General features: G+C 38.5%; 3 protein-coding genes across 3 annotated transcripts in view; all 3 read right to left on the reverse strand.

Moving 5' to 3' along the window:
- Positions 1-1,131: 1,131 nt before the first annotated feature.
- On the reverse strand, positions 1,132-3,749 carry LOC144642808 (GDP-fucose protein O-fucosyltransferase 3-like). The gene is made up of 2 exons (XM_078501895.1): positions 3,600-3,749; positions 1,132-2,423 (listed from the first exon to the last, which is right to left on the reverse strand). Exon 2 carries the CDS (start codon positions 2,398-2,400, stop codon positions 1,270-1,272), a length of 1,131 nt encoding a protein of 376 aa, XP_078358021.1. The 5' UTR covers positions 2,401-2,423; positions 3,600-3,749; the 3' UTR covers positions 1,132-1,269.
- Positions 1,171-13,017, reverse strand: part of LOC144642831 (GDP-fucose protein O-fucosyltransferase 3-like) — a 41,991-nt gene continuing 30,144 nt past the window's right edge. Inside the window, exon 2 of the mRNA XM_078501921.1 lies at positions 1,171-1,225. The gene's annotated coding sequence lies outside the window, so the exon portion shown is untranslated. The remainder of the gene's footprint in view (positions 1,226-13,017) is intronic.
- LOC144642766 (uncharacterized) lies at positions 5,528-9,778 on the reverse strand. Its single transcript, XM_078501827.1, has 3 exons — positions 9,713-9,778; positions 6,090-9,274; positions 5,528-5,770 (listed from the first exon to the last, which is right to left on the reverse strand). Exon 2 carries the CDS (start codon positions 9,242-9,244, stop codon positions 6,107-6,109), a length of 3,138 nt encoding a protein of 1,045 aa, XP_078357953.1. The 5' UTR covers positions 9,245-9,274; positions 9,713-9,778; the 3' UTR covers positions 5,528-5,770; positions 6,090-6,106.

Below are 13,017 nucleotides of genomic sequence, written 5' to 3' on the forward strand. Positions count from 1 at the left end.
TGTTTTAATATGTAATTCCTCGATCGACACGTCCGCTTTTACAAAACTCACAGAACCGAAGGTTTCCTTCACGAGGTCAGTACTTTTACATCACGTGATTTGCATAAACGCGATTTGCATAATTACGATTTGCATAATTACAATTTGCATAAACACGATTTGAATAATTACGATTTCGGACAGTAGTATTGCATACGCAAAAGAAGCATATTTTCATTTTAATGTATCTATTTGCCTTGTTTTTTTTTTTTAAAGTTTCAAGTTAAGGGGTCTTCAGAAACGTTGGGCAAAATTATAACCGGTATCTGGGAGGCCATGGGTTCGATTCCCGTCGGGACTCAATTTTTCTTTGTCCCATGCTCGTTTCATTGTTGAAAAATACATCTTCATTATAACATTCATTCGTGAATTTTTATGTTAAGATTTTCTTTCTACTTACAGATATTTTGTATGAAAAAATATTGCTAAAGGTTGGTTCTCATATGATCGCCGCGATCGTACATGTGATCGTTTCTATCGCATCGATCGTTTGCAAATACTAAGACGATCGTAGGCGATCGAAGCGATTGGGGGTTCTCATATGATCGTCCCGATGTTACGCCACAAATGCGTAATGTAACAACTCGCGTTAAAAAATTGTTACATTTTGCGTTAAAAAGTTGTTACATTTTGCGTCAAAAGTTGTTACATTTCGCGTTGATGTTACATTTTGCGTTAGTTGTTACATTTTACGGCGTAACACCCAATCGCCTGGTATGAGCAAAGAGCCACGAAAAAACAATCATTTTAGCCCTAGATCCAACACAATGACAGCCTTCAATGAAAAAGCAAAACTCGTGGTCTCCTATCTCCTCCGTTATTACAGTTTTACGGCGAAGAAGGATATTAAAGAGAAGCTTGTAGGGTAGAACACGGGCGATCCAAGCGATCTTGATCGCCCCAATTACCGCAGACGTTTGCAATCGTCTGTGTAATGTTCACATATAATCGCCCCGATCGCAAGAAAACTTTTTGAAGTGGCAGAGGCGATAGAAACGATCGAGGCGATTGTATGAGAACCAGGCTTAACAATATTGATACCCTAATTTTTGAAAAAAACAAACAAAAAACAACGGGAAATATTTTATGTTTAAAGTTTGGTTTATTTTGACAAAAAGACACGAAATCTTAAATTGGAGAATTCACAATGTACTTGCAGTCGCAAATTAAAACACGATTAAATCACCTAGAAACAAACATAATTTATACCTGATTTATACCAGAAGTTAACTATGATCCCGGAGTTATTCCCCAGTCCTCAAACGTCCTTTCCTTACAGTTGTCTGGACGGAGACCCTTTTTGTGTACTCGTCCTTCGGAAAGTGCAACGCACATTTGGCAATACAAGGGATACTTTGGCTTCCAGTGATTCCCAATTACAGTTTCACTTATATTACCGATTCCTTTCCATTTCCACTCCAAGTATTTGTTATATGCAGTCTCGTTATTGCCAACATTTTTCAGATATTCAGCCAGAAGCTTTGGGCTTTTAAAATTGCGTACTTTTATGACGGAATGTTGAAGATTACCGGGTAGAAACTCGTCAAGTTTGTCCGTGCCCATCACCACGGGAACCGAGCCTGCATCCAAAGCATGGCTCAATTGATCATCCACAAAATAATCACAGTCCTGGTTAAAGAATACTATACTAAATTTATACTTCTTGGCCAGTTCTGTTTTAAGCTGTTTAAAGTCTTTGCCGTTTGCTGAGCCATACCTGGCAATTAAACCATCTTTGTTCTTAAGACAGTCTCCGTAAGAATCAACATGGACATACTGCATTAATTGTCTCAAGTATTCAGTACGTACAGGCTCACAGTTTGAGAACGTAGCCATAACGAGCCCGGTTTTATCCTTGAAAGGAACTGGCGCTGTTAATACAGGCATGGAATAAACCGGGTTCGGAAAGTCAGCATCTAAGCGATAGCTTTGTAGCAAGTTAAATTTTGACATTAAATTAGGATCTCTTAACTCAGGCGTGTACACAGGGTTTTCATGCGTCCACAGAATCCAGGGAACAGAATCTTTAGGTGGAGTCATGTGAGTATCTTTAACATGGACGATAAAGGCATCCGCTGCACTTGCTCTTGAACGATCACTCGTGACTTCACAGGGAACAGGGCATTTATCTTTCTTCCAAGCCAGATGGATATTTTGTTCTACTCCAAAAACAGTTGACCAGAAAACAATGAGCCAAGACTTGGTGCTAGTCTGCGATTTGTGGTCTGTAACATCTAGGCTCATCGCACGAAATTTCGGAATTAAGGCATTTTCACCTCTTGTCTTTAGCTGCCATAGCAGCATAATCACCAATACAAGGCAAAATAGAAAGCAGAAATGACGCCTGCGCAGTGGGTACATCTGATCGTCCTCTATTGAAGTACCTGTAGAAAAAAAAAATATTCTTGTAAGCTACATTAATAAAATTGATGCCAGAAGATTACTTAGTTTCAAAGGATCATAACAAATTCTGCATTGTATGTGGCATTAATTAAAATTTATAATAATTATCTATTTTTCTCCTTATTAAACGCGAATATTTTGTTTAAACTCGTCAAAACAGTTTTGGTAAATTATTGATTGTTAGAAAATGATTCTTGGTGTGTTACTCTTGTAATGGCTGCAGTATTAAATCTCGAAATAAAAGTTGATATCAAAAAAAATTATGAAACTTTCCTCTGTTGACATTTGCGATGGAATGTTTCAAAATCTGGAAAAAACAGCAAACACAAGAAAACGAAAAAAAATCTCACTTACAGTAACATGCATCTCCCAGTTAACCTGGAAAAAATGCAGTCATAAAAAGAAAAAGCCTTCAGAAAAAAAGACAAATATTTCGCAGCAGGTTAAAAATAACGCAACTGATATTAAGCGCAGGTGTTTGTGAAAAAATGATATTGGTGAGACGTCACGAATACTAAGAAATGAAAAGAAATGAAAGCTTGATGACGATTTTACACTTGTTACAACGCCATTTTTTGAAGTACCCAAAGCTGTATTTACGCCAGTGGGCGAATGCCAAAGACAAAGACCTGCCTAACGTTGTAATTTAAGTCTTTCTTGCATTCGTTTCCCAATGATCTGTAAAGATTTTCTGTTAAAAAGTTTTATTTTTATTATTATATAGCTTTATTATTTTTATTTAATTCATTTTTAGCTTAAAAATTGAAATAGTCGGTGTTTATCAAGTTTCTAAAAATTCTTTCATTTCGCTCCGCGTAGCGAGGAAGATCGAGGAACTGAACTTTTAAGATTCTTCGTGTATACTGACGTTCGTTTCACTTTCTAAGCCATGTAATTATTATTCCATTATTGACCATGTTTCTAACACGCCAATATTCCGCCATCTTTACCTCACGTTCGCTCAATAACCGACATATATCTCGAATAATAAAATACAACATAACCTCGGAGTCCGTAATTGCTTAACCGTTCTAATATAAACCAGCTCGTATCGAAGTTATGGCTGTAACTTACAAAGAAAGCCTCAATCGACAATCGTTGATATGAACCGTGAGTTGTCAAGAAATCATTATGAATCATGTTTTTAAATAAGTTACCTTTCACTTTCCACTCGTCAGCTGCAGGCCAGTAGCTTCACCTTAAACGAAAGATGGTCGCTGCTTATATCGGATAACACGACTGCATGGTATTGAGAGGAACGTACGATTCCTTTTTCCCGAGAATGTCGATCAGTCTTGTGAGACGAAATTGACAGCGTGCGTTCGTGATTACTGATTCAAAACCGCATCACAATAATAACGTCACGCAATTCGCCGCTACAGCCATACGAAATCAAACCAATTACTAGATTTCCCCCAAAGAAATATGGAGAAAAGTGCCTCACTGGATTTTTAAACCCTCACATTAAATATCATGTAACGTTAAATATGCCAAAAAATAAAGAAAAGAAAACTAGGGTTAGTTTTCTGCCGGATATATAAGATGAATTATTAAGAAAAACAGGTGTCATAACTAGTTTTTAAAAACAAAATGCTCAGTATCACATGTTGTTGAAGATGCAACGGAAGAGAGAAGGCACTATTTGCAATTCAAATTTGTCAAGAGTTAAAGGGTCTATGTCACGCAATTTAAGGCAATTTCGGCATTGACTGACTGTTCATAGAATTAACTGAAATATCACAATAGCGGCTTGCAGAAAGGCCAAAAAGGGGCATGAACGGGCAAAATGCGATAAGATTGAAACGTATTGCGTTCGGGTAAACTTGAAAACTTCGGCCCGACTTTTTTCAAGTTTATCTCAATTTGTATGAAAGGGTTATTTTACAATACTCGAAAAACCTCCTTTGGTAATGCGGCCGTGATTTTGCCAATAAAAGACTGTTGCTCTGCCAATTTAAAGTTTAGAGCTCTTAAACAACGAAAATAAATAGAATTACCTAAAGTACCCGGTAACCTACAATCATTGACAAAAAAGGGTCTATTTTACTCTGGGGGTCTGGCGGCTTAAGCCGATTTTGAGTGTCGGTCTGCGGGGAGATACTTTATTATCTGGCGGTCTGCGGTCAATAAATTTATGGCGGTCTTGATCTCAGGAGAAAATAAAAGAAATTTGCGGTCTAGGAAGGAAAAGACATGGCGGTCTGTGGACTGAACGACCCCCTATAATAGACCCTCACAAAACCTTCGCGCAGTTGCTGTTTTTCTTACTTGAGACATGAAAAAGTCAAGTAATTTCCCCTCTCCCCCTTTGCATTGTTGCGTAGCATGCAAAAAAATAATGTCTTCAATTTCTGCCTACTTTTTCACACAAACTGAAACGCACTGCACGAGGAGGTTTGGGCACACTGTGCTATCCAACATTGAAACGGGGGCATGGGGGTGGGTGGGCCAACGACTTTTGGCAATGATTGTAGCCCCTTTGAACAAAAGAGCTCTTTTCTGCACCCGCCAATATCTTTTGGCTGCCACAGCATCTTCACCGGTATCTTTGTTGGAAGTGTGTACTAATTGAGTGGCCGTAAAACAACTTTTTGAGGGTCTGGATGGGGTTGAACTGATAGCTAAGAATTGGTCAAACTTTTAACTGTCAGCTGAGAATTGAAGCGGGGTTTAACTGACAGCTGAGATCTGATCACGAGATCTGCAAAATTTCCTGCTTGCTGAGACATGGGCTGAATTTTTTAAACTTTTTTTTACATTTTTACTGACAGCTAAGAAATCGCCAAACATTTAACTAATAACTGAGACAGAGATTTAGCAACCTCATCCTCCATTTTGTTCTGATTACCGCATATTTTAATTTGAAAACGACATGATTTAGAACATTTCGCCCATACTCTATTAAATTTAATTATTTTATTTCATTTGTGTTCCTTAAAAGTAATTTACTTGTTCTTTTAGAACTGAAGTCTTCAGTTTGAAGATAAAGTTAATAAAGTGTTATAATTAACTAACAAACCATCAAAAAACTATTTATTCCAAACGTACAAAGTATTTTCACATGGAAAAGCGCAGGAATCCAGTGCAATTCATATACAGCTACCAATCTTGTAAGACCCGTTAAACTATATAGTATTCAAGATTTGTTACAAAGTATCATTCTTGTTAATTTGGTATCCGTTTTTAGAGGTAGAATGTCTTTGGTGAATGAAAATCAACAATGTCTTCGTCGTTTTACGTTGTACTTGAACAAGTTCCTTTGCTCACTGCTTAGCTATTGCTTGATTTTTGCCCGCATGCTGTCCTCCAATGATGAGGTTTTTTCATCCTACAACAATAAAAAATACAACCAAGAACTGAGGAAACGTAATCTAAACATAATGTAACAAGCTTCCCCTTAGTATATTCCTGCTTGTGTATAAAGTAAAACCAGCGCAATTTCTAAATTAATACCAGAAGAATCAGAAAGAATAACTGGGCTACGCAGGTTGAACAGACTTTCAGTTTTGTTTCGTAGTATCGTCAGTTTTTCAGTACATACAACAGATGCAAGGTCTTAATAGATACCACTCTAATTCAGTTATCAAGCACAACTAACAAAATGTAAAGTAGGCATATGAAATAAATAAGCGATCTGATCACCTCACCTTAAACTTACTTTAATTTATTTTCCAAAGTCAAATGTCACATTATCTCCAATCAGCATGAAAGATGCCCACTTCTTCACTTCAGAATAGCCGTTCTCTCTCATCCACTTCATGGCCTCGTGTAGAGATTCACTGGCACTTTCCCCACGAACAAGGTGCTCATAGAAACGACTCATCAACTGCAATGTTGCACTGTCTTCCAGGGCCCACAGTGCCACCAATACTGAGCGTGCACCGGATCCTAAGAACGCGCGAGCGATTCCAACAACTCCCTCGGCTCTAATTTGTCCACGGCCACTGTGACAACAGCTTAGTATCACCAGTTTAGCTCGCAGTTGAATTTGTGAAATGTCAGACATTTTCAAAAGGTAGTCTTCTTCTTGTGGAATTCCAGTAGTAGGGCGTAGAGGGGCAAGGGCAATTTCTCCTCTTTCAGCATTACCATGAGCAGCAAAATGTATCAGACTCACTGAATTTATCCTTTGAAGTACCGACTGCTTAGTTGCGTGCTGTCCTAACAAAGGCTGGACTCCAAGCAGTCGACCAATCATCTCTACTTCCTTTCTTGCACCAGGCAATGGTAAGAAGTTTTTGTTGAGACGTCCTTTGTAAAGCACCTCACCAACAGTAGGATCACCCACTATCAGAACACCAGTCTGACTGTGAAAGTCTGCAGGACTGTCTTGAATGAGCTTGAGAGTCGTCAAAGAAGGAACGATTCGAATCCTGAATGTCTCTGACAAATACTTGCCACTTTCATTGAGTAAAGCTGAAAATGGAACACGGTACAAGCGGCGATCAGGAACAATGATTATTTCAGGCTCTTTAAGTAAGTCGGACACAGGATCGATGAGCATACTGTAGAACAAGGATAGACTCGGGTTAGGATCATCCTCATCCTTTCCTTGTCGCAAAGCTGGTAGACTTTCTTCCTGAGAAGATTTAGGTTCTGGCTCAATGTCATTTATAGCTCGATCCTCGCAATCCTCCTCAGGTAAAATACCAAAGCTGCGGAAGCTGTTAGCCATGATAGCAAAAAATTCATCCAAATTTTCAGCAACCTTTGCTAATTTGGTATTAAGGGTCTTTTCTTCGACTGTAATTTTTCGGAAATGAATGGCTTCGTTTGTCTTGAGAAGCCACAAAAACACGTCCTCGGCATAATAAGAAATGTATAGACAAGTGCAGTTACTTTCCCTCTTTGTGACACTTTCAATGCCAATCCATGATTGCGGGTTAGCTGATATGTGTGTTTCAGCAGAGTACTGAGTTGCCATCAAGTCTGCTAGGGCTCTAGCTCGTCCCAGCTCCAGAACATAAAGAGCATTGTTAGGATTCCCAGCGTAACAAAACAATTGACTAAGCACCTCGTAGGGAAAAACATGCACGTCTGCAAAGGATATCTTAATCTGATCGTTGTCTGCATTAAAACCTCGCAAATCTTCGCATTTTTGCATACCTCGAAACAGATAGGAAAAAGCTTCCTGAAACTTATTCTGTGATAAATTCAACGACGCAAGATAACAATAGCACGCAAACTCAGTTTCACCGTCTGTGTTATCTTTACTTAATGATAGTGCCTTCTCAAAGTTTTCTCCAGCCATGAGATATTCACCCATAGATTGAAACACAGCTCCTAGATTTGCGTAAGTTATTGCTTTTCCTTTTCGGTTACCAATTTCAGTTGTGATTGCAAGTGCTCTCTCATAATACTTTTTAGCCTGCTCATAATCACCAATAGATCGAAACACTTCACCTAGGTTTACATAACATGATGCTTCTCCTGTTCTGTCGCCAATTTCAATTTTGATCGCGAGTGCTTTATCGTAATATTCTTTACTCTTTCTGTATTTTCGAAGAGAAGAAAACACAATTCCTAGGTTTTCATTACATGTTGCTACTCCTGCTCTGTCGCCAATTTCCGTTTTGACTGCAAGTGCTTTCTCGTGATGTTCTTTAGCTTTAACATATTCACCGAGAGACTGAAACATAGTTCCTAGGTTTCCGTAATTTATTGCTTCTCCGTTTCTGTCGCCAAATTCCATGTTGATCGCAAGCGCTCTCTTGTGATATTCCTTAGCTTTGACATATTCACCGGAGTGCTGAAACATTGCTCCTAGATTTCCGCAATATTTTGCTTCTACTCTTCTGTCACCAATTTCCATTCCGATCGCAAGTGTCTTTTCGAAATATTCTCTAGCCTTGACATATTCACCAAGGGAGTGAAACACATTTCCTAGGTTTCCGTAACATGTTGCTTCTCTTGCCCTGTCACGAAATTCCATACTGATCACAAGTGCTTTTCCTTGGCATTCCTTAGCTTTGTCGTATTGACCTAAAGATGCAAACACCATTCCTAAGTTAATGTAACATGTTGCTTCTCCTGCTCTGTCACCAATTTCAATTCTGACCGCAAGTGCTTTCTCGTGATATTCTTTAGCTTTGAGATATTCACCTAGAAACTGAAATACAGCTCCTAAGTTTCCGTAAATTGCTGCTTCTAATGCTCTGTTACCAAATTCGGCACTGATCGCAAGTGCCCTCTCGTGATATTCCTTAGCTTTTACATATTCACCAATACATTGAAACAGGACTCCTAGGTTACTGCATACCATAACTTCTACTTCTTTGTCGCCAATTTCCATTGCGATCGCAAGTGCTTTCTCGTGATATTCTCTAGCCTTGACATATTCACCAAGAGATCGAAACACAACTCCCAGGTCTGCGTAAGCGGTTTCTTCTCCTCTTTGGTCGCCAGTTTCTCTCATGATGGTGATTACTTGCTCATAAAGTTCTTTTGCTTCAACATACTTCTTTTGAATGTAATATACATGTGCCAGTGCTATGCTATGGAACCCTTCTTGGGCTGTTTTACCACACTCTCGGTAAATGACAAGAAGTTTCCTGCCGTATGTGATCGCATTTGTGTAATCACAGATACTACGATACGCTTCGAACATTGTTCTATAGATTTCTCCATAAATAATTTTTTCATACTGCTCCTTTATTATCACTGCTTTATTATTTAGCAAAACCAAGTCTTCCTTGCACAACTCGATGGCATTTTGAGCACGGCCGGTGTTAAGAAGGAAAATGGCAATTATACTGACTGACACTATAAAGACGACTTCCGGAATTTCTTCCGTGTTGTTCATGACGCCGTAAAGTATAAACAAATCTTGTAACTGAAAATAAATGAAGTAAGGTTGTAGAGTAAAGCAACACCAGTAATGTTTTACTAATTGATCTTGGAATTGATGGAGGCATGGTTGTGCAAATTGGCATTCTAAACCATTCCAATATTCATCTTGTAGCGGACTAGTGGAAGAAATGATATAAGCAGGAAGACGAGCTTTACGGACGTTTGCCGGGAATATCACAGTTTGTTAAAAGCTTTTTGAGTTTTTTACGATGAAGTGAGTGACAATTTAGGTCACATAATATTATGTGAATATGGTATTACCAGGAACTTCGTTGTAAACTTGAAGGCATTGGTTTCACTTGTAATTTACAAAAACTACTTTAATATGTGAATAACTTTTTGATAAAAAATACGACTACCCTATTTTGTTGAACTGGTACATATTGAGCAAAAGCCATAATACAAGACGAGTTATACTCACCACGTCAACGTTGAAATAAAATTACTGAAGACCAGCTTGTGGATCTAGCTTGTGCATGAATTCTGTGGCTAGAGTTAACTTTACGCCAAGTTTCTTGATTTTATACTCGACGCTTTGGAAAGTAAAAAACCGGATATCACAAAGTCTTAAAGTCATCCACTCCTATGGGAGATTGGAAAATGAAATACAGCTTTTTTCATTTTCCGACAAATTCTCTAACGGTTCGGTTTTGTCAGATGTTTTAAGATAGACAAACGCAATTTTTCATGCTTTCTTTTACACTAAAGGCGATAAATAACGGTTCTGCTGCGCCGAGTATGCTCACAACGGTACTGTCTGTGTGAAGAAGAGCACAAACGGAAGTTTATGTATTTGGGTTGTAGCAAAATTTGTGATTGCCACGAGCATTATTTTTGGCAAACTGGCCTTGAAAAATCATGAAAGCATTTCAGAAAAAAAAAACAGTTTTATTTAAAAAAAAAAAAACCAAAAGATCGTTTAAGTGCTATTAGAAATAGGTGGTGGTGGGGCGGGAAAAGCGATTTCAGAAGTTGATTTTTATTTTTCAATAACGCCACGACATTACTAAGTGCACAGGACTCGAAAAAATATGAGTTCTGACTAAGATTACTCTACTGCATGAGCTACTATGAGACACAAAGAGAAGAAATTTGAAATTGAAGAATGACTTCATATATAGTTGGATGACAATTGAGTAACTATACACTGTGTATGAGACAACTTGCATGAAGTTACGTGGCAGAAGAAAGGTGAAACTTCAAGAACCGTTTGGTTCACGATACACGAAAACCCCGGAACGGTATTGACGTGTTCTGTTTACCAGAATGTACACAGAGCGCCTGAAACGGAGCTGAGTGGCCGCGCATACGGGTCGAAACTAGTGAAAGGCATTATAATATTCCAGTTGATAATTTTGGACTACATTTCGAGACGTTCCGTTCATTTTCGAAGTTTTTCAGTCTGACGGTTCTGGCCGCCATTTAGTCAGGTCGTAAATAGTACTACATTTATGTAGATGTTTTAACCATGATAGATTGCGCTTGAAAATCAGGAGGTGCCCCAGGGGTTGATAATCAGGGGCTCCTGGGCTCGATGAACTTTCCTGAACTATAATATATATCAGTCCTAAACGATTATTAAAATTTTCGCGTTTTGTAGCAATTTCGTAAATATTGTAATAATACATATCAAGAAAGTACACAAGCTTTCGCATGCATTCATTAAATGGTTCTGTGGTGTTTGCGTCAGTCTACGTAACCACGCGCGCGCCATTTATATTTCTCAAAATGAATATGACGATACGATAACACTGTTGTAACATTTACGAGCCATTTTACAACTTATTACAAAACACGAAAATATGTTATAAGTAAAATTGACGACAGCTCAGATTATTATGGGTGGAGACTTTTTGATCCGGCGTTTATTCCAAACCGGGCGTTTAACAATCTTGTACCCAGAGTCCGCCAGCTTCTTTATTGGTCAGTGGTAGACGGGTCGCTTGGACGGACTCTGGGAAAATAAAATTGGTCTTCCAGTCTTTATTGCGCATGCATAAGACTTAAGTGGAAGTACATTCTCGTTCCCAGAGGCCGCGATCCTTCGATCCCTGGTGCTTACCAGAAGGATCGCGGCCTCTGGGGATGAGAACGGTAGAAGTAAAATGTCCCAGAACGGAAGTAAAAACGAGAAAGCTGAACTTTGTCTCTCTTTTTTTGCGGAAAACCGTTCTAATTTTTTTTCTTGCTTCTTCTTTTCCTTCGGTTTTTCTTGGCTTTCTTATTCTTGTTCCTTTCCACTCTTCACATCTTTTCTAGGCAAAAAAAGTTTCGATGCAATCATTGCAAAACCCTTAAAAGGGGACCTTAATCAATTACAGGTGTATTGGATCCTGTTTTTCTTTGATTAGCTCGGTCAGAATGCAAACGATATATAAAATGAACAGTTCTCAGAAAAGGTCAATCGTAGCTGTATCAGCTACTTATCACAAAAATCTACTGACATGCGAATTGATGACGTCACAAGTGGTTCAATGACCGCGCTTCCAAAGAGCGCCTGAGAGTTTGTCTCCGGGACGAATATGTCTGTCGGTGCCCTCACCTGCGCAGGGTTACCGAGGAGATGGCTTGTATTTATTTCTTCCCAATCTTCCCATACGCGCTCGTGAACGCGAAAGCAACAGAATTCTCTGCGGAAAAGAGAGGAGTCGGCGAAAACTGTGTGACGTCATTGCGCCAAAAGAGCAAGCGTGGGGATGGTTGCAATTCGTAAGTTGCATATTTCCTGACCTCCCCCATATTACACGTACCGTGGAAGTTTTGTTCGCTAGTAGTGGGAAATTATCAATTGCTTTCTTGCGAAACAATTTATACTGAAGTAAAGTTACCGTAAACCCGATTTTTTACTGCTGGAAGATCAGAGAAGTACAAACTTGCTGTGATCTAGTCAGTTCTTGTCGACTTAAATTGGTGCTCTCGATATTCTTTACCAAAATGAGAAAACGCTGGTCGAAAAAAGTATTGCATATATCCAGAGGAGCATATTCTCATTTTAATGTATCTATTTGCTTTTTTGGAAAGTTTAAAGGTAAGGGGTCTTCAGAAACGTTTGGCAATATTATATGTCATTCGTGAATTTTTATGTTAAGAGTGTATCCATAAGAGGACCAGGCAACATGTGATACAGCTCATATCACCGATTTCGCCCAAACTTAGCATAAATGTTGGGTATGGTGAGCTATTTACTGTGACAAAACATCAGCTCAAAATATTTTATTCCCCTCAAGTTATGGCACCTTTTGCAAAAATGGCCATTTTTCACTAATTTATGCATATTTAATTAGCTGACTTTGATTGACCAGTTCCACAAGAAAAAAAGACTTCTGAAAATAAAATTTACTGCATTATATTCTGTGGTTATTAGGCTTTAAGTACAATAATTCACTTCAACCGTCTGATTTGATTTCTTCTCCTCAAACGGTCTTTTGGAAGGTACACATTTCGTACTGTTGGAAATAGCCTTTAACTAGTGCCCAATATCTCCCATGAGCAACAACTTATATACATTATTCTTACATGGGTAATGAAATCCATCATTAAACTTCACAAAAATGCCACAAAATGTCTGGGGACTTCAATATTCTATTAGTATTGAGGAACTAAACACACGTGACTTAACGATTTCTTGCTATTTCATCAAAATTCACCGAAACACAGAAGCCATTTATTTGCCTCAATTTGGCACAAAATCGGTACGAAATAGCTAATCAAGCATAAATTTATAGA

This window comes from Oculina patagonica, chromosome 2, assembly GCF_052425735.1.
Source record: "Oculina patagonica isolate OP01 chromosome 2, crgOcupat, whole genome shotgun sequence".
Lineage (NCBI taxonomy): Eukaryota > Metazoa > Cnidaria > Anthozoa > Scleractinia > Oculinidae > Oculina > Oculina patagonica.